At 37.7% G+C, this 26,645-nt stretch overlaps 1 protein-coding gene across 3 annotated transcripts in view; it reads left to right on the top strand.

The window, feature by feature from the left end:
- ITGB3 (integrin subunit beta 3) overlaps positions 1–26,645 on the top strand; it is a 75,468-nt gene that overhangs the window by 45,071 nt on the left and 3,752 nt on the right. For 2 of the 3 annotated variants that reach the window (XM_026682779.2, XM_087947168.1), the window contains exons 4-13: positions 902–1,154; positions 2,307–2,478; positions 3,087–3,248; positions 4,960–5,055; positions 5,239–5,328; positions 7,932–8,066; positions 11,942–12,371; positions 16,393–16,621; positions 21,469–21,569; positions 24,981–25,100. In XM_026682779.2, coding sequence (XP_026538564.1) covers positions 902–1,154; positions 2,307–2,478; positions 3,087–3,248; positions 4,960–5,055; positions 5,239–5,328; positions 7,932–8,066; positions 11,942–12,371; positions 16,393–16,621; positions 21,469–21,569; positions 24,981–25,100 — 1,788 coding nt within the window. The remainder of the gene's footprint in view (positions 1–901; positions 1,155–2,306; positions 2,479–3,086; positions 3,249–4,959; positions 5,056–5,238; positions 5,329–7,931; positions 8,067–11,941; positions 12,372–16,392; positions 16,622–21,468; positions 21,570–24,980; positions 25,101–26,645) is intronic. The other variant, XR_015745947.1, reaches the window with a different exon arrangement.

The following is a 26,645-nucleotide window of genomic DNA, read 5'->3' on the forward strand; positions in this document are numbered from 1 at the left end:
TTCACTTGAACTGATAATACTGCAAACATGGTCCAATAGTCTGAGACAATATGACGATAGCTTGATAGTTTCAAAGCTATCCTATGATAGCTTCAGAGCTACATTGACTTGACTATTAGCTGTCTATTCAGAATGGACATATTACCTTACGGCAATGATAGTCAACTTTTGAGATCGTGTGGGCATACTGGGAATCTGAGGACAAACTGCAGCTGCTGTTCACAAAATGGCCACCATACTGGGTATGTCCAATCTTTCAACCTTCATTTACTAGAAATGCCTACTACCCTTTAGCTTTTGGGGTAAAAACAGGTTTAAACAAGCCTGTGGTGGTGGTTGTTGTTGTTGTTGTTGAGAATGTGGGCACATTTCCTGGCAAAGCATTTGGCAGCAGCCACCCATTATTTTTATTTTTCATGAATATAAGGCCTATCTGGTGCATAGAACCATTCTTGGAAATAAATATTGCTGCCTTGTCTTGTTATATGTCTTTTTTATTATTTGTAATTATATACTTGAATATTGTAAGCCACCTAAAATCAGCTGGAGTGAATGGCTATAATAAGAAACAATAATATGAATTTGTACTGTTTCATATCAATTTATCACTTGCTGATTTTTATTAATATGTAAAGATGTTGGCTGAAGCAAGCAATCTTGCAGTGGCCAAAAGAGATGTCTGCAGATGTGTTTGTGGGTCATCACATTATTCTGCTGTGATTTGGAATATTGATCCTGTATGGCCAGAAATATCAATCAGGGGAAAAAGAACGGTGCATGTTTGAGTTAGTTTACAATAGCATGAGTCTGTAACAATGTAACTTAGAAAAATTTGGAAAGAGTAGACTAGGTTGAAATCTTTGAAAAAACATTCAGTCTTTATCTAATTTTGCTATTTCAGATGACTCCCAAACTTTCTCAATACAAGTACGCCAGGTGGAAGATTATCCTGTGGACATTTACTATCTAATGGATTTGTCTAACTCCATGAAAGATGACCTCCATAATATCCAGAACTTAGGCACCAAACTTGCCATGGAAATGCGCAAAGTGACAAGCAACCTGAGGATTGGCTTTGGAGCTTTTGTGGACAAACCCCTGTCCCCTTACATGTACATTTCCCCTCCAGAGGCCATTAAAAACCCATGCTATGAGTAAGTTCTCTAGTCAGAAGAAATATCTTTGTTAAACAAGCCTGAGTTCCCCAACTGCAACTGAGGTAGCTCCCATCATCTTCTGCCAACTTGGTCAAAAATCAGAAAGGAAGGGTGTTACAGCCTAGAAGCATCTCGAACACTTCAGATCTCCTAACTCTAATGCTAAAATTTATAATCTGTAGTTCTAAAGATTGCTAAATATGTATTCCTATTTCCTCTTTATCTTAAAAATGTGCAGACAGAATGAAATATTTATTTCTTAATATCGGGTAAAATCTGGGGAATTTCATGAATTTTATTTTATGTAAAATAAAATAATAAATTTTATCCATTGGTATAGCTGCCCATTTTAACAAGTAACTCCAGTAACTCCAGGCAGCAAATAAATAAATAATAAATAAATAATAAATAAAGCCACAAATCCAAAATTAAAACGCCATAGCAATCAAGGAAAACATCATAGTTTACACCATGAATACAACTAGGAGATGGATTCCTTCACACACTTGGGAATCTAGATCCAGACACAGAACCAGATCTTCAGAATCTTATGAAAACCCAGGAAGGTTTGGGCCTTCTTGTTTCCTGTCTGAGGAGGTTTCATAGGGTAGGCATTATAACAGAAAAGGACATCTTCTGGACTCTGTCAACCAACATTCCTTAGCTGATGGGATCCAAAGCATGCTCATCCTGCCAGACTGGATCAGACAGACAGAAACAACCAGTGTGAGATAATCCCTCAAGAAACTCAGTCTCAAACATTGAAGGGCTGTAAAGGTGTCAACCAGCCCCTTTAGTTATATCTGGAACCACACTGATTCACCTAGTAGTGGTGTTATATAGATGAAGTAACTCTAGGAGTAAGTAGTAGCTGAGTTCCTACTTAGCTATTTCAATTACTTATTTTTTACTCTCACAGGAATAAACAGCTAATGAGGGCACTACCAAACTTCCATGTGTTTGGGAACTACTGTGACAGAGGGAAGTGTTGGGTTAAGGACTCTTTTAATTGAGTTTAGAAGAAATTGATTGGGTTGTTTAGCTGGGAGGGTGTGTAATTTGAAGCCAGTGTCTGTGCTAAATTCTGTGGACTTCTTTGGCTTTTCAGTTTCCTGTTTCCTTTTCTAAGCTTTATATCCTATGTTTTAGCTTGAAACCACCAGATGATCACTGCCTGCCAATGTTTGGCTACAAGCATGTCCTAGCTCTCACAGATGAAGTCAAGCGCTTCAATGAGGAGGTAAAGAAGCAAAGCGTGTCTAAGAATCGAGATGCACCTGAAGGAGGATTTGATGCCATCATCCAAGCAGTTGTCTGTGATGTAAGAGGCAATCTCTATTATCGGGGATTGAGAGTTTCTCAACAAATCAGTGCCAATTAAGTGGGCAAAGATGTATGGGTTGGATTCCCCTTTGGCGACCAGACATATTTTGTCTCCTAAACATCAGTCAACTCTATGTTTTCAGAAATCAACGATACTTAAATTGTCATATATAGTAATTAAAAGGATAGAAGGAGCATCCCGAATCCCAAGAATCAATTAGCCTGCCTGCCTTTAAAGTTTTTTCCCCTCTCAAATATGGGAGTGGGTAACTCCCAGATTTGAAACTCCCATCTCAAATATGGGAGTTTTTTTTTTCCTTTCTTTTTTTCCTCCCACTATTTATATGTATCTATGTTGCTATTTTGCATTGTAACTTTTTACGTTTTGTTTTATTATATGATTGTTACTGATTTTTACTATTGAATTTATTTATTTTTTAAAAGGACATGACTCAGCCCTATACACCACTTTTTCCCCTCCCATTCATATTTCAGCCTCAAAGGGTTAACTAATTTCCTGGGACTGGTGCTGTGAATATCTTTGAGGACTGCTTTATGAGGTTTTGTTTTTGTTGTGAACATATCATGGAGATTATTTTCTTACAGGACAAAATTGGCTGGAGACCTGATGCTTCCCACTTGTTGGTCTTCACCACAGATGCCAAGACACACATTGCTTTAGATGGAAGACTGGCTGGGATTGTAATACCCAATGATGGGGAGTGCCACATGAACAGCAATAACTATTATGAAGCTTCCACCACACTGGTGAGGGTATTTCATTTCATAGCCACAGGACTGGAATTAATATAGCTACAAAAATGGTTCCATTACAGCGGATGATACACTTGGCTAGAATTTCATAAACTTTAAGTTTACTCCCGCTATGCTATCTAAGTTAAAAGTTAGTTTAGCCTTCCCTATCCCGGTGTCCTCCAGATAAACTAGACTACAAGTGCTGGAATTTTCAGTCACTGAGGCTATCTGCATACTAATCATTAGCACTATGAACAATAATGTGACTCCGTGTTTGTCCATATGCTTATTCCTGATTTAAAAAATGGGGCTTTTGCCATTTTGATTTAACTTTCAGCTGAACTATCTTAATTTTTAGATAGAGCCATCTTATTGATGAGCGAGGCAGCATATTAAATAAACAAACAAATTTTCTTACTCAGTAAAGGCATTGCTGTTCCTCCTTCTTTAGCTACAAATTACTTGCTCCTTTAGCTCTTTTTCCCCCCCTCCCAGTGATGATAAAGAAAAGTTGGCCTTAGAGTGTTTTGGGCTTTCAGAATGACAACAGCATTACTGAAGGACAGGAAGATGAAAAGAAGGATGTCTTAGGTAGTCAGTGGGACTTCATAATCTGAAAGAGAATGATATATAGCCAGGGGTCTCCAACCTTGGCCACTTTCAGACTTGTGGACTTCAACTCCCAGAATTCCTCAGCCAGCAAAGCTGGCTGGGGAATTCTGGGAGTTGAAGTCCACAGGTCTTAAAGTAGCCAAGGTTGGAGACCCCTGAATATACATTCTAGAATCTTCCCACTGCTTTTGGCCTTCTAAGATTCTCTGTACCAATAATGGAGAATATTTATAGCTTGGGGTTGAAATGAGGGGTCTTTGGTGCTACTGGGCTTCGTTGTTGTCTTGTAAACGTTTCATTACCCAAACTGGGAAACATCATCAGTGCTGGTAAAGAGTGGGGTTTGCTCTGTTTATATTCTAGTGGCTTGCCCTGACAGAACAAAAGCCATTAGTATAAAATGTAAACTGAGAGCAAACCCCACTGCTTACTATCACCGATGATGTTACCTAATTTGGGTAATGAAATGTCTATAAGAAAACAACCAAGCTCAGAGAAGCACCAAAGACCCCTAGATGCTGGCTCAGTGGTGGCCAAGGTTCTCAGCAAATTCTGAACAATGTTAGAGTCTGAACCTTTTTTGTGGAGGGTATATTGTGTACAGAGATACACTGCACCCTCAGTGATAATCCAATTACCAGTGATCTGGTAATTGAGACCAGATCATTCATTGTCCCATGAAGAATGCAGACTTTGCCCTAACTTTAACAATGTTCTCAAGAGCAGTAATTTCCCGTCTAGAATAAATCACATTTTTACACTAATTAGGGAGAAAGTTAAGGTGGTGTGCTTAAAATCTATGCTGGATGTAAAATCTATGCTGGTGGCTCTGCAACCTCTTCATTACTATAGTGCCACCCTAGATTGTCTGTCTTGCTCACAATAAAAGGCGACTGTAGATTGGAAAGAGGTCTTGAGAACTGGCCTTTTCATAGATAACATTTATACTGCAAATATCTTGAACATTTGAAAGAAAGGTGAGATATCAATGTTTTAATTAGGTACAGTACATAAAATAACTAGTAAGTGGCATATTTCTAGGTTCAATCAATTCCAAGCTAAGATTTGCAAGCAGATTACTCATTTGCCTCTCTTGATTTTTCTTCCCAAGGATTACCCATCCCTTGGCCTACTGACAGATAAACTCTCACAGAAAAACATTAATTTGATTTTTGCAGTGACTCAGAACATAGTTGGTCTTTACCAGGTAAGAAAAAACATTATGGTTAGGGGATATTGTGGGATGGAAAGTCGAAGAAATAGGAAGAGGTTGGTGCTATCTCCCTTTTAAAAGTTTTTTAAAAATCAGTCTGACATAGAAAAACTGTATCCCAATTTTCTTCGCCTGTATTTGTCCATTTAAGGGAATTCTCTGCTGTTTTCTTTTCAGAACTACAGCGAGCTGCTCCCAGGCACTACTGTAGGGACCTTATCAAAAGACTCAAGTAATGTTTTACAGCTCATTTTGGATTCCTATGGGGTGAGTCCATGAATAGGAATGTCTAAAAGTTTCACTGGGTTATTGTCAGGATTTGTCTGATACTAGATGCAAAAAAGGTAACTTCTGTAGATACCTAAATATCAAACTGATGGGGGTGGTAATGTAACCGAAACCTTGCTTATTTAATGAGTATAGTAATTGTGACATGCATAAAAAAGAATGTAACTTTGATCACATGGTCACAGATACCATCTTGACTTTTTTGACTTCACTCAAAGATGTTCTTAGCCATAAATAGATGTTTAAAGCAACAGCTTGTGCTTCCCAGCCCTCTGCTTCACTAACATTTGTCACCTCTCAAAGATATAACACAGAGCCTTCTAATTTAGGGGATGAATACAAATAAGGGGTTAATTTCTAAAGAACTCTAGTAATTTTATTTGGAATTTAATCATTTTTTTAAAAAAAAGAAAAGCCAGATAAAATAATTGATAAATCACTGCACTTGAGGGTTTGGGTTTTTTTTTTTTTTGCATTGTCCCCCCCCCATGCATTTTCTGTCCCTGTGTTGTGGCTTTCTTAAATTTATTTGCTAAAATAATATTATGTTATATTATGTTATGATATGAACAATAAAGTTCTGTTGGATTGTTTTCCTTCAGCTTAAAACTTCTGGCATTGCCTTCTTTTGAATATGGCAGCAGTATGGATATATATTTATGTAGGCAGATCTGAATCTAAATAATAAATGTAGATAGCATAAAACCCCAGTTTCACATTAAAACGTTCATAGCAAAGTTGTCCTTTGCATTTCTTATCTTTTCTATTAGCACTGAATCCATCTCCTGTTTGGAGGGTGTCTTTGAATCCACTTGGACCCCTGGCATATCTATGCAGTTTTTTTGGCAAGATTTCAGAAGTGGTTTGCCATTGCCTTTTTCCTAGGTTGAGAGAGAGTGTGTGTGTATGTGAGACTGGTACAAGATCACCAGCTGGCTTTGTGCCTACGGCAGGACTAGAACTCAACCTTTCCCAAAGTTCCAGCTGATGCCTTAACCACTACATCAAACTGGCTTTTTTGTTTTATGCTGACTGAATCACTTAACAGTTCCTTTTAATAATTAAGATTCCTATCCTGCAGCAGATGGATACTTACAGAAATCTACATTAGGAACTTTATGGCTGAACAATCCAATCCTTGATTTCATAAGAACATAGAACTGGAAGGAGCCATTTATGTAATGAATCCAATCCCTGCTTAGTACAGGAATTCAAAGCATCCTGAGCAGATAACTAGCAGTCTATTTCAACATCTCTAGTAAAGAGAAATCCAGCAGTCTTTGGATAATTGGTTCCATGCTGAACTATTTTTATTGATAGAAAGATTTTCCTTACATTCAGATATAATCTGCACCCCAGTAATATAAATCTATTATTCATTGTTCTATACTCTGAGCAGATTTTTCAACATTCTTCTTTGAAATCATTTAAGGCCTTTGAAGAGCTTGATCATATATCTCCTCAGCCTTCTCTTCTCAAGGTTATACATCTCAATTTACTTCCATCTCTTTTCATAAGATAGTTCTTAGACCCCTGACAATAATACCTCAGTGCTTTTCACTTCATCCATTCTAGTTTGTCCGAATATAAGGCTCTACTATTAGCCACGATGGCCACAAAATGATAAAATATGCATCATGATACTGTTGACCAAAGAGGCAACAATGTGATTGTGTCAGTCATGTTATTCTCTCTGACTGCAAATAGGTGTCACGTCATTTGCATTATAAGATGGTACACATGTCATTTGGTTTTCCTTGCCCCATATGCTACCTATTCATCCTCCTGGTCTCAATCTCTCTCCATCTACTCAGAATGGAACGTTGTATTAAAGGTCTGATTGTCATAGGTTAAGGGAAAGCTATTGTCTCTTGTGATTTAGAAATACTCCTTCTGCTAATGTAGCCTTAAACTGCAGTTGCCTTTTTTTTTTTTTTTTTGCAGCAACGTTACACTGCTGACACATTTTCAGTTTATAAACAACTTCTATTCCAAGATGTTTTTCACTGAACCAAAATAGTAGTTGAGTAGCTCTGCCTTTTCTTTGCTATTTGTTAGCATTTTGCCATCTTTACAGAACAGCTGTTGCACTAATTCTTTTCTTGTGAGTATATTGAAGAAGCTCCTTTTGTTATTCTTAGCATCCTTTGCCAACATCCTGCTGAGCTTTAATCACCCCAAGTCCATGTCTACAGTTCTGGGCTACTTAGATGCCCCTCTTGTTTTCCATTATTTATCATACCAGGCTTTTTCTACTGTCCCCAATATGTTTCTCACTGGAATTGTTACTGCCTTATTTTAGAAAGTCCCATCCATATTTAATTGCTTTTCCCATTAGTTTCCCCTGCCATGGAATGGAATTTTTTTTTGCTTAGACTTAAATGCAATTGAACTACTCTTCCCAGTTGATCTAGATCAACTCTAAGTAATTTAGGTAGATTGAAGGAAATGCTGGAAGCATGATTAACTTTAAAAAAAATGAGCCTGACAATTTTAAATTGGGAAGACTAGCTGGGTTTTTGGATGAGGTGCCACTCCACAACCGGATGGAGGCTGATTTTATCTTTTCTGTCCTTCCTCAGAAAATCCGTTCCAAGGTTGAACTAGAAGTCCGTAATCTCCCAGAAGAATTATCCCTCTCATTTAATGCCACCTGCCTTGATAATGAAGTCATTCCTGGAGCTAAGTCTTGTGTTGGACTCAAGATCGGCGATACAGTGAGTTATGGGTGCACCATGTTAAGGCAAAAATAATTGTAGAGAGTTCCAATTAAAGCGACAATTAAGATGGTGATTTTCCATCATTTTTAAGAGAAATGTCATACTCTATTTCCAGTACTGTAAACATGCTATAGGGTTAAATATTAACCCCACAAGAGCTCTGAGAACATTTATTGTAAGCTTTGCTCCAAGGTATTTAAAGCAACATTTCCTGAATAGAATATACATCTTTCCATTATCAAGCTGGGTTTTTGCCTCTATTTCCTGAGTCACCAGTCTGGAAATGACCACCTGATATCAGTCCTATTTTAGCAAATGTATTCTTGAAAAGAGGTCCATCAGTGTTTTTAAAAGCTCAGCTATGATGAAGAAGAATTAATTTTAATTAAATTTAGAAACATAAATTCCTGCAATAGATAGGCAGATTTTGTGGTCAAAAAGCTGTTCCTTTTCTGCATTGTAGCAAAAAAAAAAAAAAAATCAACACAAAATTTATGTTTTTTAGTATCTGCATCCAGGGAGCAAATGTGTCACTATAATGTATTGCTATAACAAGAAGCACCATTTCAGCCCTTGCAATCAAACAAAACAGCCAACCACAAGGAAGAAGCAAAAAATAGACATAAGTGCCAAGGAATCATGGGTCAAAAAGACCTCAATTATAGGACAGTACATTTTTTATTACAACAAATTCAATAAACTTGCTTCCTTCTTTCTTTATGAACAACCTGTTTGTAAAGAACCAATAACACTTTGACATTTCCAAAGTTTTTCAAGAAGTCACACAAGCTCCTCTTAAACTCAAAGATTTGAGAGGAGCACAATTAGATCCACAATATATTTATTTCTGGAAAACTTGTACACAAAACAGATTTCGAATCTGGGCAGTTCAAAACATACTTTGAATATTTGTTTGTGAGAGATCATCCTCACATGTTCCTAGTTGCAATACAAAATTCAGGCTTAGGAACAGGTGGGATTCAAATTTTTTAACAACCGGTTCTGTGGGTGTGGCTTAGTTGGTGGGCATGGCTTGGTGGTCATGTGACTGGCTGGGTGGGGCCAACTGAACATCATTCACATCAAGGCATGCATCTCCTCGCCTGGTGTCTCATGACTGTGGGGATGCTGCAACAGTCATAAGTGTGAAAAATGGTCATAAGTCACTTTGTTCAGTGCCATTGTAACCTTGAATGGTCACTCCACACAAGCAAAGTACCAGCAAAGGAGGGGGAGAAAAAATCCAGAGATGTTCCTGAGACAGGAAGTCTAGTCCTGCTAAGAACGTAATAAGGGTTAACGGAGAGGCAGTTTCTGTAAGCAACATCAGAATGTTTCCTTCCTGCCTTCCTTATAGGATTAGGCCAGTAATTTCGTCTAACAACCAGTTCTCTGAATTGCTTAGAATGTTAACAACCGGTTCTAGCGAATAGGTGCGAACTGGTAGAATCCCACCCCTGCTTAGGAACCATTTTTATGTAATGCTTTTTTGAGACATTGCATCTCCTCTCCCTCACATTCAAGGCAGCTTAAAGTGATATGTAGCTATTTTAGTTTTAAAGAAACTTCTCTCTTCTCCTGACACAATTATTATTGGAGAGAGAATGTAGGATGTTTCATTGACAATGAGGCTAGGAATGCACCAATGGCTATCTGTGATCACCCTAGCTCCTGTTGGCTATTTTAGGCTGCCTTCTATGCACTAGTACTGTCCCCATGGCCATTTTGGTATTGACAGCCAAATAATCTATTTCCAGAAAGATTCTTGTCTGTAATGGTCAAAGCTAAAATGAATAAGCATTTGTTATTTGAATGAGCTATATGAACCTTAAATTCCTAGGCACGTTCTCTCCTCTTCGCAGGGTGAATGCACGTTTTAAGAATCCAACCGCTTCCTATTGGAGAGGTTGAATTATATTAGAGAAAAGACATTCATTTGTGTCAGTAGCATCTTAGTCTGTCCTTTAGCCTATGGCTTTTTGCCTGGCAGAACTGTGAGACACAAAGTGAAAGAAAAAGATTGCTGTGTGAATAGTGAAGAGAAAATACTTTTCTGCAAATTCAGAAATTCTGTATATTGTCTCTGTCTGAACCATGCTTGGCAAGGATGGCAGTAGAAGAAAGTGGCTATAGTAGAAGAAAAGCCAAGATTTCATATTACACAGCACACATAATATAGATTGTGACAATCATGGCTAGAAGGAGGACCTTCTCTCAGTCATTCATACCCTGGTCATTTCCCACATGGACTACTGCAAGGCATTCTACATGGGACCGATACTTGAACAGTATCTGGAAGATGGAACTGGTGCAGCATATGCCACAACTAGCAATTTTACACATTCTGAAGGTGGTACATATAATATCTCTGCTGTATGTGCCACAGATGCCAGTTTGGTTCCGGGTCCAATTAAAAATATTGAATTTAAAGCCCTTCATGGCATGGGACCAGATTATTTGAGAAACTGTTACATTGATCCATCCCACCCAGTCAGGCAGGGAAGGTTTGTATGGGCAGTGCTAATTAAAGAATCTCAATTGGCAACAACTAAGAAGAAGGCCTTCTCTGCTGCTGCCCCTGCCCTCTGGAACATAATTCCTCTCAATGTGAAATCTACCCACACCTCCTGGCCTTCTGAAAAGGCCTTAAAACCTGGCTCTGCTGATTGGACCTCCGATGTGGGTGTTGCATACTGGAGATCGCTAGTGGATTAAGAAGATGTATTTATTTATTATGAGATTAGGATTGATCTCTACCCCATTGTATTCTGGTTCCTACCTTAGGTAATTTTTGTTAAATTGAATTTTAATATTTAATGTTTTATCACATTGTAAACTACCCAGAATTGCTTGATAATGAGATATACCTTTCATTAATTCATATCTTGCTCCCAGAAATGAGGTTGCCTCCCGCTTCCCTTTTGGAAGAATGTGACGATCTTGGCTCTGTCAATCAATCCAAGAACTAAATAATAGCAGGCAAATTAGGGGTTGGTTGCTGGCCTGAGGATGCTCCCTTCACCTTTTAACTTAGTTAAACTTAACTTTTTAAACTCTGTTTTTATTTTGTTCTTTACTTGGTATTAATTTTGCTTTTAATTATGTCACTTTGAATTGGTTTTATGGTTTGTATTTGTAAACAACCCAGAGTCACTTGGATAGTGAGATGGGTGGTGTCTAAATTTGATAATGAAATTATAAAATAAAATAAATCAATGGTTACGATAGGAATAGAAATACTTCATGTAAGTAAGTAATACTTACCTTTTTTTGTTGTTGTTTAAGTTTTTTGCTGTCCACTACACAATCCCAGCCCAGCTTATTTATGACCTTGGAGATCAACTTAGGAAAAAAGAAATAAAAAAGAAGTTGAAAATGATTTGAGGAAGGGATGTGGAGTTGAACAACAATTGAACATTTTTCTTCCATCCACAATTTTTCCTCCTGAAATTAATGAGTATATCTTCCTCTTTTTATTAGCAATAGGTTAATTAAATATATGAAGATATCCATATAGCCTTCTTTGCAATCATGTGGAATTGGTTTCTCAAGGTTTCATTGCTGTTTCTGAACTTTACTGTACAGCCTGCAGCCCTAAATTTCTTAGTGGTCTCTCATTAAAATACTTGCAGGTTTAACCCTGCACAGATAATCCAAGCTGATATGTTCTATTGCCTGCTGCAGGTGCATTAGCATTACAAAGAAACTATATCCCTGGGCTGATTTTGCAACCAGTAACTCTGCCCAAACAATTATACGCTATTCTGGTTGATTTTTCTCTCTCTTTCTCCATATGTACATCTAAACTAAATCTGATGTATTTAGGATATTTCCTTAACCTGAGTAATTCTTCCTCTTAAACCTCTCCCAAGGTGAGCTTCAGCGTTGAAGCGAAGGTCCGTGGTTGCCCAAAGGACCGGCAGACCTCTTTCACCATTAAGCCAGTCGGCTTTGAAGACAGCCTGACGGTTCTGTTGAAGTTTAACTGTGACTGTGCTTGCCAGGCGGATGCTGAACCTTACAGCAATAAATGTAACAATGGGAATGGCACCTTTGAATGTGGGATATGCCATTGCCACCCGGGCCGGCTGGGTTCCCAATGCGAGTGCTCTGAGGAAGAATATGGCCCATCCCAGCAGGACAATTGCAGCCCCACTCAGGGGCAACCACTTTGCAACCAGCGGGGAGAATGCCTCTGCGGCCAATGTGTTTGCTACAGCAGTGATTTTGGCAAGATATCAGGCAAATACTGTGAATGTGATGACTTCTCTTGTGTTCGCTTCAAAGGGGAACTATGCTCAGGTGAGTGGCATCAGCCTGAAAGAGTGGGATGGGCTTCTAAGAGCTGTAGATACCTGCAAAGAAGAATGATTATTCCCAGAGAGTCTCCTTTCTGTCTTAAAAAATGCTACAATGTTTAAATCCAATTCTAGTATAACAGTACAGGTAGTCCTCCAGTCCAAAATTTCTGTTGTTAAGTGAGACATTTTTTAAGTGAGTTTTGCCTCGTTTTATGACCTTTCTTGCTATACTTGTTAAGTGAATCCCTGCAGTTGGTAAGTTAGCAACCCAATTGCCAAGTGAATCTGGCTTCCCTACTGACTTGCTTGTCAGAAGGTCGCAAAAGGAGATCACATGTCCTTGGCATACAGCAACAGTCATGGATATGGACCAGTTGCTAAGCATCTGAATTTTGACCACATGATCATGGTGATGCTGCAATGGTCATAACTGTGAAAAACAGTCATAAGTCATGAGTTTTTCAGTGATGTTGTAACTTCAAACAATCACTAAACTAAGTCGAGGATTACCTGTATAATCTTTAAATATTACAATTTATATTTAAAGGTAAGATAAGATAAACAGAAAAAAGGCAAAGAGCAAAGAAAGAAAAAATATCATGATTTCCATCCTTCTTTCTATTGAATTGTTTCCTCTCCCTCTTTATATCTCTCTTCGCAGACAGGCAGGCAGCCTTATAAAATTATTTTGATTAGAAACTGATACTGAAAAAAAATCACGCATGTGTTTATACCGTGGGAAGCTGCAGTGTTCTCAAAACACACCTGTAAAAATGCAAATTCTTTAGAAAACACTTCATAATGAATAATTATAAATAGGATCGGAAACATCTGCAAGGATGTCAAAAGAAGTGCAAATAACAAAAACCAAGTTGCTCTATCACAATGCACTCTTTCCTACGTACATCATGGCATTGCACACATGTATGTAGGGATAAGGAATGTTTAGTATTTGGTACACCTTTTCAATACATAGGCCTTTACATTTTTATTAAGGAACAGCAGTGTCTCATGGCATCCTCAGCAGCTCGCATAGCCAATTCATAACAACTGCTAAGAGGGATAATTCAGCAACATTTGGAGAACTAAAGTGTCTCATTTCTGGGTATATTTCAGGTGTTTTATGGCATAATCACATGTGGTTTGAAAAATAATAGAAGGAGCTATCTTTTTATTTCTCTATTTATGTCTAGGCTGTGAGCAAGCACAGGAGTGTAAATATATCACAGATTATTCATTCTCCTTCTGGCTAAAGAATAACTCAGATATTAAATTATCATTTGGATTGTAAACATACAGATGCGAAGTTATTTATGTTTGCCAGAGCAAGTTGGAATAACTATAAATACATATAATTTGTCAAACTTGTGCTTTACTAAAATTGTTTGAGAAAGAACTGAAAAATCTGTTCCTTAAGAAAGAATTAAATCACAAGCTTGATATAGTAGGAGTTAGCAAAAAGTGTTTGTGTTTGTATGCCTCTAAAAGCAAGCTAAAACTTGCTGCTTAAGAAGAAAAAATAACAGTTAAACACTGTTTCCTACAATATAACCATTAGCTTGGTGATCCAGATAGGACTCAATTTGCTTTCATGAAAGAGGAGGAAAGTGTTAGAAGCAGCTATCTGTTTGGAACTCATGACTGTTCGTGTGTGTGTGTGACTCAGTGTTAAAGGAAACAATTGCTGTGATTTGATTATGAGAAGTGGATGAATTGCACAGTACATGCTTATGTCTAGAACAACAACTCATTCTATTCCATGGAAGTTTCTGTATGTGTTGTAAAATACAACTATTGTGCAATGTAGGATGACAGGATGTCCCTCAACTATTGCTAAAGCAGGCTGGCCAGGTACACATCACACAACTTAATGATGTGTTTTTTCCCCAGAAACTTATTGCACTATTATGTTCTGCTAAGTCTGCTCAGTGGCTACCAGAACAGTTAGAATTGATCTGGGCTGCAAAGTCTCATTTGGGCCTAATTTCCCATTTGAGGAGGACAGCCATGGCTTCTTCTGCTTAATAATAAAGAGCCAAGGCACAGTTTTGTACACAGTAACCTCAAGATTGCAACTTGGTACTACAAAGGGAAGGAAGGTGCTTGCTTTTCTCAAAGAACCCTTTGTGCAACCATTTCTAACTTGCTCTGAGAAAGATATTAAAGGGCACACTAGTTGTCTTAGAAATATGGATAAAAATGAATGTGGAGTTCTTAATGCTCTCTGAGCTTTGTTGTTTTCCTGAAGATGTTTCATTATCAAACTACATCACATCATCAGTACTACCCGTACTACTTGGAGTTTGCTTAAAACTGAATGTGAATTCTGAGTGGTTTTGCCATATCCCTTAGTGGCCCTGCTGTATATTGTGTACTTCTAAGAACAATCTGCTGTCCAGATGAAGATGTTCCTCTACAAGAAAGATTTCCCTCCATATTACATTTCTCTGTGACATGGGACTTTAATTAATCCTGTGTATGAGAGCAAGTCAAGTGAAATGGCTTGCAGATCTGATTCTGAGACGTGGAGTTTAGCAGGAAAATCCAAAATCTAATCGGACATCTGTAATTGTTCCAAGAACCATTTCTATTTTTGCTGTTCTGCTTTCTAACCTTCCCCTTCAATATCTTTTGATGAAGCCGTTGTCTCTTGGTTTATTCCAGACAAGTAATTATTTCTTAGCTATGTGACAAACTCACAAACTGTTCCTAATATTGTATATATTTTCCTGGTACTGCTAGAGATTTTGTTCCAGCCAGCTGCTCATTCAGCTCATTTTCCCCATGATACACTGGAATTTCTCATTAACCAGTCTTCATTATCATTCGTCCTCTGCAGAGGGGGTTGTTGTCTGTCTGGCTATTTGTCTGTTTGTCTGCCTATCTGCCTAACTGTCTGCCTCCTTCTCCCTCCCTCCCTCTGTTCATGAATTTGTATTAGTAGGTAAGTCAACACTATCGTAAAAATACTTCCACTGATTATTTTCATGGCAGCTTTTCATAGAGGCCTCTAAGCTTTCCTCTCATAATGCAGTAATGTTCTGATTCTAATGACTCCACTGCTTCAGTAGTTTCAAAGGGTCAGTGCACAACTGAACAAAGTGTAAGCAAGGGCAAATCCTAGTTATTTGGCTACACTGAAATAAACTATTAAGAGCAGACACTTCGTTGCCTTTAGCTTTCCTTATCGTAGAGCAGTGCGTTGGCTGATGAATTCTGGGATTTGAAGTCCCCACATTTTAAAATTGTTGAGGAGATTGAGAAACACTGTTCTAGAGACACAATTTTGCACCATCTACAATGGTTAAATTAACAATTATATTTCAACCTTCCTGGGGTGATATCAGAGTGGTTAAAAGAAGTGATCCTGTGGTACTATTACAGACATTTTGACGGGATAGCAGCTGGTGAGGCTCAAATGAGATAGGCAAAAAGGTCTCCCTTACATACTTGAGAATTTGACTTTTCAGCCATTTTGTGTTTTAAATTAATCATTTTATGTACACCAACATGCAGTACTGCATCCTGAGATATGACTCAGCTCTAACCCGTATGCATAAAATGAAGAGGAGTTGATGAAATATCACAAGTCTTTCTCCAGATCCCTGGGAAACTTGTTCAGTCCTGCTTGGAATGTCTGAAGGGAATCCCCAGTCTTTGAAGCCAATCTTGGGAAGAAGCCTTTTGTGGAAAAAATAGGGAGAAATTGTCTACAACGAAGTAATAAAAATAAGTATTTGTTTAAACATTACTAACATTTGTATGACAAAAAAGAGTCATAAAATAAGAATCACTTCCCTAAAATCAGTCAATGATCTCCAGAAATTATGTTACCCTGTTTAACTTTTGTATTTGTTTTCCATGTGTTTGGGGAGAAAAGTTTGGGAAGTAGAGAGGAATTGACTTCTTTAATACTAAAATCAAGATCTTAGCATTAAAAATAAAGCTTTCTGAGAAGCATCCCCTCCTTCTCCCTTCCCTTCCATGGCCTCCAATACAGACCCATTTTCATATGATTGTAGGACATGGGAAATGCGTCTGTGGAGACTGTGCCTGCGACCCTGATTGGACTGGAGCATATTGCAACTGTACAACTCGGACAGACACCTGCATGTCCAGCAATGGGTTGATGTGCAGTGGGCAAGGCCGCGGATACTGTGCCTGTGGGAAATGTGTCTGTACTCAGCCTGGCTCTTTCGGAGAAACCTGTGAGAAGTGCCCAACCTGTCCTGATGCCTGCACCATCAAAAAGTGAGTGCCAAATTCTGATTTGGTTTCAAGAAAAAGAAATCAGTTCTTAATGTTTGAGCCTTAGGACTTCCCAATTACTCATAACCCTAGGTAACGGTACCTGCATTCTTCAGGAAAGAAATGGATTTTTATTCCGCCCCAAAAGCCAGCTACTCTTGACCTAATTTCAAAATTAGCTCTCTGAACTAAATTTTAAAAACATTTTGCAATTTTGGAATTCTGACCAAATTATCTTGGTCCCCACCAACAGCAAAGGAGACTAGGGAGGTTGTCTGTGATATTGCCTATAGCCCTTAGAAGATGGCCCCAATGAAACAAAGATTAAGTTTAGCACAAGTTTGTCAAATTCAAGTCCCAAGCTTTCAGGTGCGTTATATTTTAGGTGTTATACTGCTTTTCCTCTAACAGCAGGGTCTGAAATTTAGGATATTTAGAAGTACTAATGGTTTAGGTTTTCAGACTCAATGAGCACACAAAATAGTCAAACCTTCCTCACTTTTTTTTCCTCCACTGACAATTTAAACTCTGGAAAGGAAAGATCCAATGGCAGTGATATAAGTGATGATACATAGCCAGCAAAATTCCTTGAAATTCAAATGATCACATGTCCTATCACGACAAATGTATAAGTCCTAAATATTCTGCATTGTATGATGAGATGTGTGTTATAAACCTGTTTCTTGTTTTAGTGTATGTGCTTCTGTAGTGAACACAGAAAACTTTCTGCTCGTTTAGCAATGATTCTTTTCAGAATCAGGGACACTGAAGCACCCTCAATTAGTAATATCAGCATTTAATAAGATAAAGTACTTTCCTAGAATAACCATTATACAGTAAATTAAAATGGCAGTGGATAAATGTCTTAGAGGATTGCATCTGATTTTCAAGGATATACTGTACTGACAGATGGAATCTGTAAGATCTTGCTGCTTTTGTCAAAATGAGGAAAGCAATGTTGCACAATTGGGCTGCAAGTCAAACTTTTTCTTATATAGGTGCAACCATTTGTGTGAAAAAAGCAGGCTTTGCATTGCAGTGATGCAATACTGCCTTCATATTATACCTCTTAGTCTTCCTGTAAATGTGGCAATGGTGAGCTGTGGGTTAAATGCATAATAAAAAGGGATGATCAGTTGTGGAGACTTTACATTTACACTTTTTAAACTGTTCTGCTAAAAGATTATGTTTACACCTCTCCCTAAATTGGTAGTATGAGGGCCTGGAATGAAGCTCTTTGTCTGTATTCCCACTGGCCTGTACTTGATAGGCCAGTGGGAATAAAATCTGCAGTCATCCCTCAGATCTTTTTAAAACAATGACTGCTATTTCCAAATCATTGGGATCTGGCCATGCTTGTGAATGTCAATATTTGTGAACAGCAAGAACAAATTAGAGCGCACTTTCTGAATTGTTTTTAATCGGCTCAAATCAGGTTAGATCATATCCCAGGAGACTTCCAAAGTCTTAACAATCCTAATCAAATTCCTAGCCTGTGATGACATTATTAGTGGCCACTCAGGTAAGTTGCCTAAATCCCATTCATAACATTCATAAGTCAGTATCTTTTCCTTGTAGAATTAACTGAAAAGTCTTTCTCAGTTTTCTGGTAAAATGTTTTAATTTTTTGAAAAATATGATATGTTTTTTGCTGTCCACCTCACTGCCAAATGACTATATAACAGTAAAACTGTCTGTATCATCCATAATTCAGATTTTCTATAATGAGGTATTAAAATAGGGCTGGGAATTTTGTCTGACTTTTCTGAAAAAGTTCTGTGTTGATTATCTTTCATAATATTTTTTTCCTAGCAGTGAAGCAATTTCTTAAAAAGCTTTTTGTTTTACTTAAGAAGATACTGAGCAGTACATTATTCTTGTGCTCTTTGTACATGCATAACACCAATGTTGAACATGTTTTTTTGGCAAAAAATAAAGGAAAAAACTGAAAAGAGGGAAAATCTGAAAGAATCAAAATTTTAAACTGTTTAGAATTGTGCTTTACAGAGAAAAGTTCTGGAGCAAAACCAAGGAAAATATACAAAATCATATTCTAATAAAAATATCTAAACTCAGACAGTATAGGTGAATGTATTTTTAAAAGACAGTTCAATTTCCGTATTTTTCACATGAATGTGAAAGAAGGCATTGTGCTACCATTTCTACAGTACAAGTTAAATGACCAAAATAAAGGATAAATATAAGTTTTGTGGGGGAAATGATGTAAGGTCACTATAATTACAGCTTTTGGGGTTTTTTGCTTCAGCACGTTTATAGCATTCAAACCACAATTTAGAACAAGTTAATGTGGACTAGCAATGTTAGGTTAAATAGGTTAACTTTTTTTTTGGTAATCCTTACACTGTCTTGCTACATATGGAAACAGGAAGTTCTGCTGAAAGCAAAGAAAGATATGAAATGCTCGTAATGTCCTGAAATAATACAGCCTGTTAATTACTTTGTCCAGATGGAGGACAACCGCCTCTTTCTGTTGAAAAAAAAATAAAGTTGATAAAATATTTCAGCATTAATCTGAGTCCCATGGTTCAAACTGTCTAGTTTTTAAAGGGATCACTGTCTGAAGAAAACAGTCCCCCCCATTTCTCTCTTACAGCTGCCCATCTTACAACTTAATTCTGGATGGTTTCCCATCAAAAATACAATGATCTGCATTTCTTCTGTTCATATCCTTATTGTCACTCTCTACAAAGCTGTACAGAGAGTTCAAGCTATGTTTTCTATTTCTACTCCATCAGAGTCTTTACTGTTCGGTCACTTTTTCTACTTGCTTATTTCTGGCTAGTTTACTTTTATTCCCAGGCTTTTTGGTTTCTGTTTATTCTGTTTAAACAATCTGTTTATTCTGCCTGTTCATTCTGTGGCTGTAAAATTCTGTGTGCTCTAAAATAGAAATCTTGTTCTCTCCCTTCCTGGTTCTGCTACTTGATAGGCAGCTGGGCTGTCCTGATGCTAAGGGGAGGGGCTGGGAAGAGGCTAGCAGTGGCAGCCGATCCCTCCCCAATCAGTCAATGATTTTGATACTTTTATTGATCAAAGTGTGTGCGTGTGGGGGAGGGGGATTGTTTGTATAAATGAAATCATTATCAGGAATACAAATCTCTGGAAGTTTATTACTGTAATGCTGCTCCTTGTGTGAAACAGAACCTTTCCTGGTGGTAACTACTAAGATCTTTATGGTGCATTTCTAGATTGGATGTTTAAATTAAGAAAGTTTAAATCTGTATGTTACACGTGTCAGCTGAAACTTAAACAGAGATCGGCTTGATTGCTGGACATGTGGCTGCAGCAGTGCTTCAGTAGGCATACTGCAGCTCTTGTCAACTTGATAAGGATTGTCTATTAGGCTTTCTTGTTCCTTTTCCATGCAGATCTGTTCTCCAAGTAATCCATTGGTGCCTCCAGTGCCTTACTATCGCATATACTGCCCTTTCATAGGACTTGAGCTGACAGCCAAATTGTGTGAGAAATGGGGTCTGATCACATCACCTGATTCTTACTGTGGGTTTTCCCATCCCTTAATTAAACCTGCTGAATCAGAATCATTATCTTGTGGGCACTTGTAGGCATGTATTCATTTTTTGTTATGTCTGTTTATCCTCTGGATGAATCTGAAATGCTCATTATTTTCTGTTCTGTTTCCTGTTACGTGTCTATCTGCCCTATGTCACATTCCCCACTGGATTGCATTGGACTATTATCTTCTCTTTTTAATTGATAGGAAACCATATCCAACATGGTGATTCACAGCTTTAATAATCACTGAGTGCTGAATGTTGTCACTTGTTTATTTCTTTTCTTATTGGTACAAAATTTTTAGAATGATTTTGTTGCAGTTACAACTGGAGTCAGCATAGTTTTAGTGCCTCTACCCATGAAGATTTTTTGCTCCTGTTGCTCCTGTTGAAAGTGGGAAAGAATTTTAAGAGTGGATCAGAGCTTTTTCATCATCTGTTTCTTCTGCTTCTTCTTTCCCTTCCCTTTTCTGCTCAGGTTTCTATTTATATGACCTTGAGGCTGACTGTAGTCCATGTCTGAACTGAACCTGATAACATATCACTTCCTGTTCCATATGTCATCTCCACTGCATTCATGCTTCATGCTAAAAGAAATGTGCAACTCACTTGTCAATCTAAATGAAACATTTCCTCTCTTCAGAGGTTGTTCAGAGCTTCCGGTTCTGAGCTTTCTGTGCTGTAAATTTTTCTTTGAACTTGGTAGCCATTCTCTATGTTGCTATTTTATTTTGCATCTTCATTTCGATACACTGCTTCTCTCCCAGGTTTTGCAATGATAAAACTAAATAGATGCCACCTCACCAGAAAAAAAAAACACTGAAATGAGGCAAGTATGGCATTACTTAAAGTAATTACTTATTAATTACTGTAACTGTTGGGTTATTTTCAATTATTCTAACCAAGAGTCTAGGACTCATGGAACAACAACAATTTGAACTATATAGATGGTGCACATTTAGAAGTAATAACTTAATTGTATTATAACCACATTAACCATACTGAGAAAGAGAGAAATTGTGGCTACTCTGTGCAAATGCTATCGGGATGTAATACACAGATTTCTTGAGTTCTTTCAAAATGTTCTCTAACCAGGTTTGATTAGGTAGCCCTTCAAATAAAGAGTACATCCTCAATAAAATAAAATGCATGCCCCATTTAGTCATAGGAAACTAACAGGTAACAGAGTAAGACATCATGGAGTTGTGAGAGGAGGAAGGGAGCTAGCTAGAGAGAAGACTTCATATCATGGGACATGGCAGCAGTATTTGCTATTGCTCCCTGTTGCCCTTGTTCATGACTCTCTCTTCTGCACAGGGAATGTGTGGAATGCAAGAAATTTGGGAGAGGAATCCTGATAGAACAAGGCACCTGCAACCGTAATTGCCGGGATGAGATTGAGTTGGTGCAGGAACTTGGTATGTAAGAATTACAGTGGTGTTTTGTTTTTTTTGCAAGAACTGTTGTTGTTTTCTTCTAAATTCCTTTCCTCTTCCTCCTCCTCCCTTTTCTAACTTAGAAACTTTCCAGATGTTAAATCTAAGTTAAATGAAGGCACTCTTCCTTTAACGGAGAGCATTTAGATCTCCAATGACAAAGCCAAGGCTAAATTGTGAATATTGCCTGCTTGAGATACAGGCAGTCCTCAATCATTTGTTTAGTGACTGAGCAAAGTTACAGTGAGGCTGAAAAATGTGAGTTATGACCTGCCTTTGGACTTGCAACTGACACAGTGTCCCCATGGTCATCTCATCACAATTCAGGTGCTTGGCAAGTGGCAAGTGTTTATAGGGGTCCTGGTGTGCCAAGATCACATGACTGCCATTTTTTTATCTTCCCAGCTTCTCACAAGCAAAGTCAATGGAGGAAAGAGAGCCAGATTTGTTTAACAACCAAATTATTCTTTTTACCACCAAGGTAAAAAAGAGTTGTAAAATCAGGCATGGTCACATGGGGACTCACTTAAAAACAGCATCGCTTAACAATGGAAGTTTTACTCCAATTGTGGTTGTATGTTGAGGACTGTCTATATAGTGTTGAACACAGATTCAGCATCATCTACCCAAACAATAAACCATGCATATGCAAGACTCGAAGCAGTTAATCTCATCATTATAGAAAATTAAGGTTTTAACACAAGAATTCATGCAAGAGCTCTATTTTAAATGAGACACCTATAAATAGACAAACTATCTCAGCAGAGCTGTCTGTTTTCCTTTGCTTTTTTACATAATAGGGAAGAAGGTTTGTCTTTTTCATGAAGGAGGGGCACTTTGCATATGTAGCTTGTTTTTGGCATCTACTGTTTCTTTTTTTAATATCAGAAAACTCTCGCCAGCATATCTTCCTTTCTTGTTCATACAGAATTAATGAAAAATAGAATAGTGATGTCACACCAATTCCCCCTATAGATGTTAATAAGGATTTTTTTAAAATTCTAAGTAAAGGATCTTATAGCCTTTTATCTTCAGACTTCATAGCTAGTTTAAGAGTCACTATTCCATCGATTCCCACCTCCAGAACCTATCCAGAAAGATAACATAATATATAGTACCAGAGATCACTGAAAACTGAGCAGACACCACAGGTGTTACTATTTTAAAAAAAAGAATCAAAAGATTTCTAAAGCTGCCTTTCTCATAATTTGTGGCTCTGGGTGACATATAAATTCAAAAAATAAATAAATACAAAAGTTAATTCTTTTTTTAAAAAAAGAATAAACACAATGACAACCTACCCCAAACCAACAAAATCAAAAACATAAACCCCTCATTGAAGCCAACAATAAAGATATGCACACACGTTACAGAACAGTTTCATCCATCATCCTGGGGCAAATGCACAAGAGAGCCAGATCTTTACAGCAATATCGAAGGCCAAAAGACTCAGGACTATTAGAACCCTGGGTGAAGCTCATTCCAAAGATCAGGTGTCCCAGCAGAGAAGGCATGCCTCCAAGGTCAGAGAGGGAACCAGAACATGCCAGCCCTGTGCAGCCTCTTGAGATGGGCAGAGTTGACTGGGAGAGATGGCTCCCCAATTTATTTATTTGATTGATTAATAGGCTGCCTAACTCTCAGAGCAACTCCATCTTAATGATTCCTGAAATAGGAATGGCTTTGTAGGTGCTCTCTACGCCTTCCCTCCCTAGCACCAAGATGGTCATTTAAATAAGGTCACCAGCCAGTAATATGTGAAAACAATAAGGGTGAAGAAATACCTAGTTTTACTGTTTCCATTGCCATGAAACAATTAATAAAGGCTTTTCTCTGTGCTTAGTTGTATTCACTCCATAGGCATGGGAGGGGGGGATGTACCTTCGGACTTGCAAGATTCTGTTAATATAGCTTTACAACAAAATATATTAGCTCATCTGACTGTGTTTCCTGTCTGTTCTGCCCCTCAAAGCTGACAATGGCTGATGCCAGACCCAAAACTAGGTGGGCACATTTCAGAGAAGAACACCCCAATTCCCCATGCCCAACAAAAAATCTTGGTAGAACATACCAAGTTGGCTCCCTTCTATAATTAAGTTGTGAATGGGCCTAGGCTTTATTACAGACTGTCTTGGCATTAAAGAGCAGAAGCCAGAAAACAGAACCACCTAAAAACTAATGACTGGATGCCAGGGCAGTGCGTAGGAAGCTGGAACATGGAACTGGCACCCACCCAAATACATTTGTTGTTGTCTTCCAACAAAAAGTTTTTCATTAAGACAACTCCAGCAACTTCCATGCTAGAATCCAGCCTGAAATCAATTGGTAATGGATCCAGATAAATGGTCTAGTCTACAAGAAAATGCCTGAGAAGCCTACTAAAAATAAAACAGTACAAATTAGCTGATAAATATTGAAATAAAAGGAGGCTGTTTCAAGAAGTAAATTTACAGACATTTTAACTGCCTGTTGGAAGCAGTCAATCAGTCTCCTTCAGCTACATGTAATTAGTCAAGCAAGGTTTTAAAAGTCAGGAATTAGGCCACAGTACTGCAGCAGCCAAGAATAAAATAACCTCACAATGAGTGAAATGTTTATGTTCTGGACATATTCTTGGATTAAATAAATAATGGTGTGACATTTTGCTTGTGGCAGATATGCATGATTTTTTTTTTCTTCAGATATATCACTGCCCACTCATTGAAGGTTTCTTAATAATGCCTTTATCTACCCAGAGTATGGCCAGAATTATTGAGAAAATGCTGTTAGAAAATATTACTGTATAAGGATGAAAGTACGTTGGTGAAGCATTGACAATTATTGTTGCTGGAAAGTAGACTATATAATGAATATAATATCCTGAGAATTTTTCTTTACTGTTAAAACTTCTTTCATTTTTAGTCTGCTTTTTGGAAAACCAGAAAGCTATCCTAGCTTTGCAGAACAGAAGTTCAGGTTGTTTCTATTAAGTCAGCTTCATATTTTGCAGTAAAACTGGAAGTTTGATGTTAGTACCAACCATGTCGACGATTCCAATAGCACCCAGGAATACATTTGGATTTAATTGGCCTATAGGTAAAGCATCCTAATGGGCCCATCACTTTGGGAGAAGTGAATGATGGCTGAAGATCTGCAACTTGAGAAGGGGTTTAAAAGAAATTATTCTATATTTTCACACTTCTTCTGAGAATAGCAGATAGAAAACGTGATGTGCCACATGGATCAATGATAATGGACATATGTCTGGAAAAACAGTCTTTACATAGATGGTGAGATTTGTCAGAGTCACCCTGTTTCTTTAACATCCCTGGTGACAATTCTAGATGTAAATGCTAACTATTTCTTGATTAGTGTCAGGGAACTAAATGTTTTTTTCTTTATCCTCTTCTGCAGGAGGCAAGGGGAAAGATGCTGCGAACTGTACATATAAGGATGAGAATGACTGTGTAGTGTACTTCCAATATTACGAGGACTCCAGTGGCAAATCTATCCTCTATGTTATTGAGGAACCAGGTGAGGGCCAAGGACCACTAAAATAAGTCTTCAGTTTGGATAGCAAGTTGATACTTTTCAGGATGAGAAATGCCAGAACTCAGCTTGGTATTCCATATTAATTTGAAATGTATGAGAGAGATGATTATAGTGACGTGAGGTTCTTAAATGCATGTTTATAGGACAAGATATGGCTATTTGAGAACAAGATATGGCTATTTGAGAACAAGATATGGCTATGGAAAAACACAGATTCTAACTGAGACATGGGATGAAATACCTTGGTTTTCAGTGTATTAAATACCTTAAAAACTAATTATGGACATAACTGTACAAGCTCAACATGAATACAAAAACTGAACGTGGTTCATATTATAATAAGATAAGAGCTAGTTGACATCATAGCTTCCTTTTTCTAGCCCTAACTTTCACTAAACCATCCCCATTTTCACTGGAGCGGGGACCTCATAGATTTTTAGAGATACAAAAGGAAGTCACTGACCCTAATTACTTGTATAAGGACCATTTTCTATATTATTCATGTTGTATTGTATTTTTGTTATGGATAGCACCAGGACAAGCAATATCAATTTCATTGTATATATGTATAATGACTATTATTATTATTATTATTATTATTATTATTATTATTATTATTATTATTATTATTATTATTATTATTATTATTATTATTATTATTATTATTATTATTATTACCGTGTTTCTCATATAATAAGGCCGGGTCTTATTTTTTTTGAGCCCTGAAAAAATGGCTAGGTTGTCTTTTGGGGTGACTTAATTCCCGCCCCCTTGCATCTTCGGGCGGGCGGGCGGCGACAACGGATGTTGACCTTGGTGTTGGTGGGGCACTTCGTATTGGGGTCAACGCAGGCAGCACCATATCCGGGTGTGCAACAAAAGCACTTCCCTAAGGGCAAGCCCCCACCATTCCCCCCATTTCGCATGTTTTAATATAGGCCTTAATTTGGGGGAGGGGCTTAATTTCATTTCATGCCTATAAAACATGCTGGGACTTCCTATTGGGGGAGGCCCTATTGTTGGAGAAACAGGGTATTAATCATAATCACACAGTCAGCCAGATGTTCAGACTGGGTTTGGCATTTTTGTCTACCTATCGAGTCCTTATCAAGGACCTGGGATAGGCAAATCTGGATGTTTAATGGTGTTACAGACATTGCCGCAGGATGGAAGCTGTTCGAAGTCAAGCTGCCTTCTGCAATTGCAAACTTAATAATAAATAATAATAATAAATTGAAAACATCATCATCATTATTGTTGTTGTTATTGTTGTTGTTGTTATTATTATTATTATTAGATGGGCAGTTATTTGTTTATGATATGAGTTTTCTCCCGCCTTTTTCCTTCAAAAGGCAGGGAGGAAAGATCCTTGCTATCTCATTAGAAATTAGTAAACTCACAATTATCCATTCAGATTACTTTTTTTTTTTACAAGGTACATAATCATGTGAAAACAATATAGGAATGGTTCATGAATTAATATATGCAGAACAAAAGGATTAGGAAGAGATAGATCCATTAATCCTT

The sequence above is a fragment of the Notechis scutatus genome, chromosome Z (genome assembly GCF_049901735.1).
Source record: "Notechis scutatus isolate UNSWTSFEM ecotype Mainland chromosome Z, rNotScu1.2, whole genome shotgun sequence".
Classification (NCBI taxonomy): Eukaryota; Metazoa; Chordata; class Lepidosauria; order Squamata; family Elapidae; genus Notechis; species Notechis scutatus.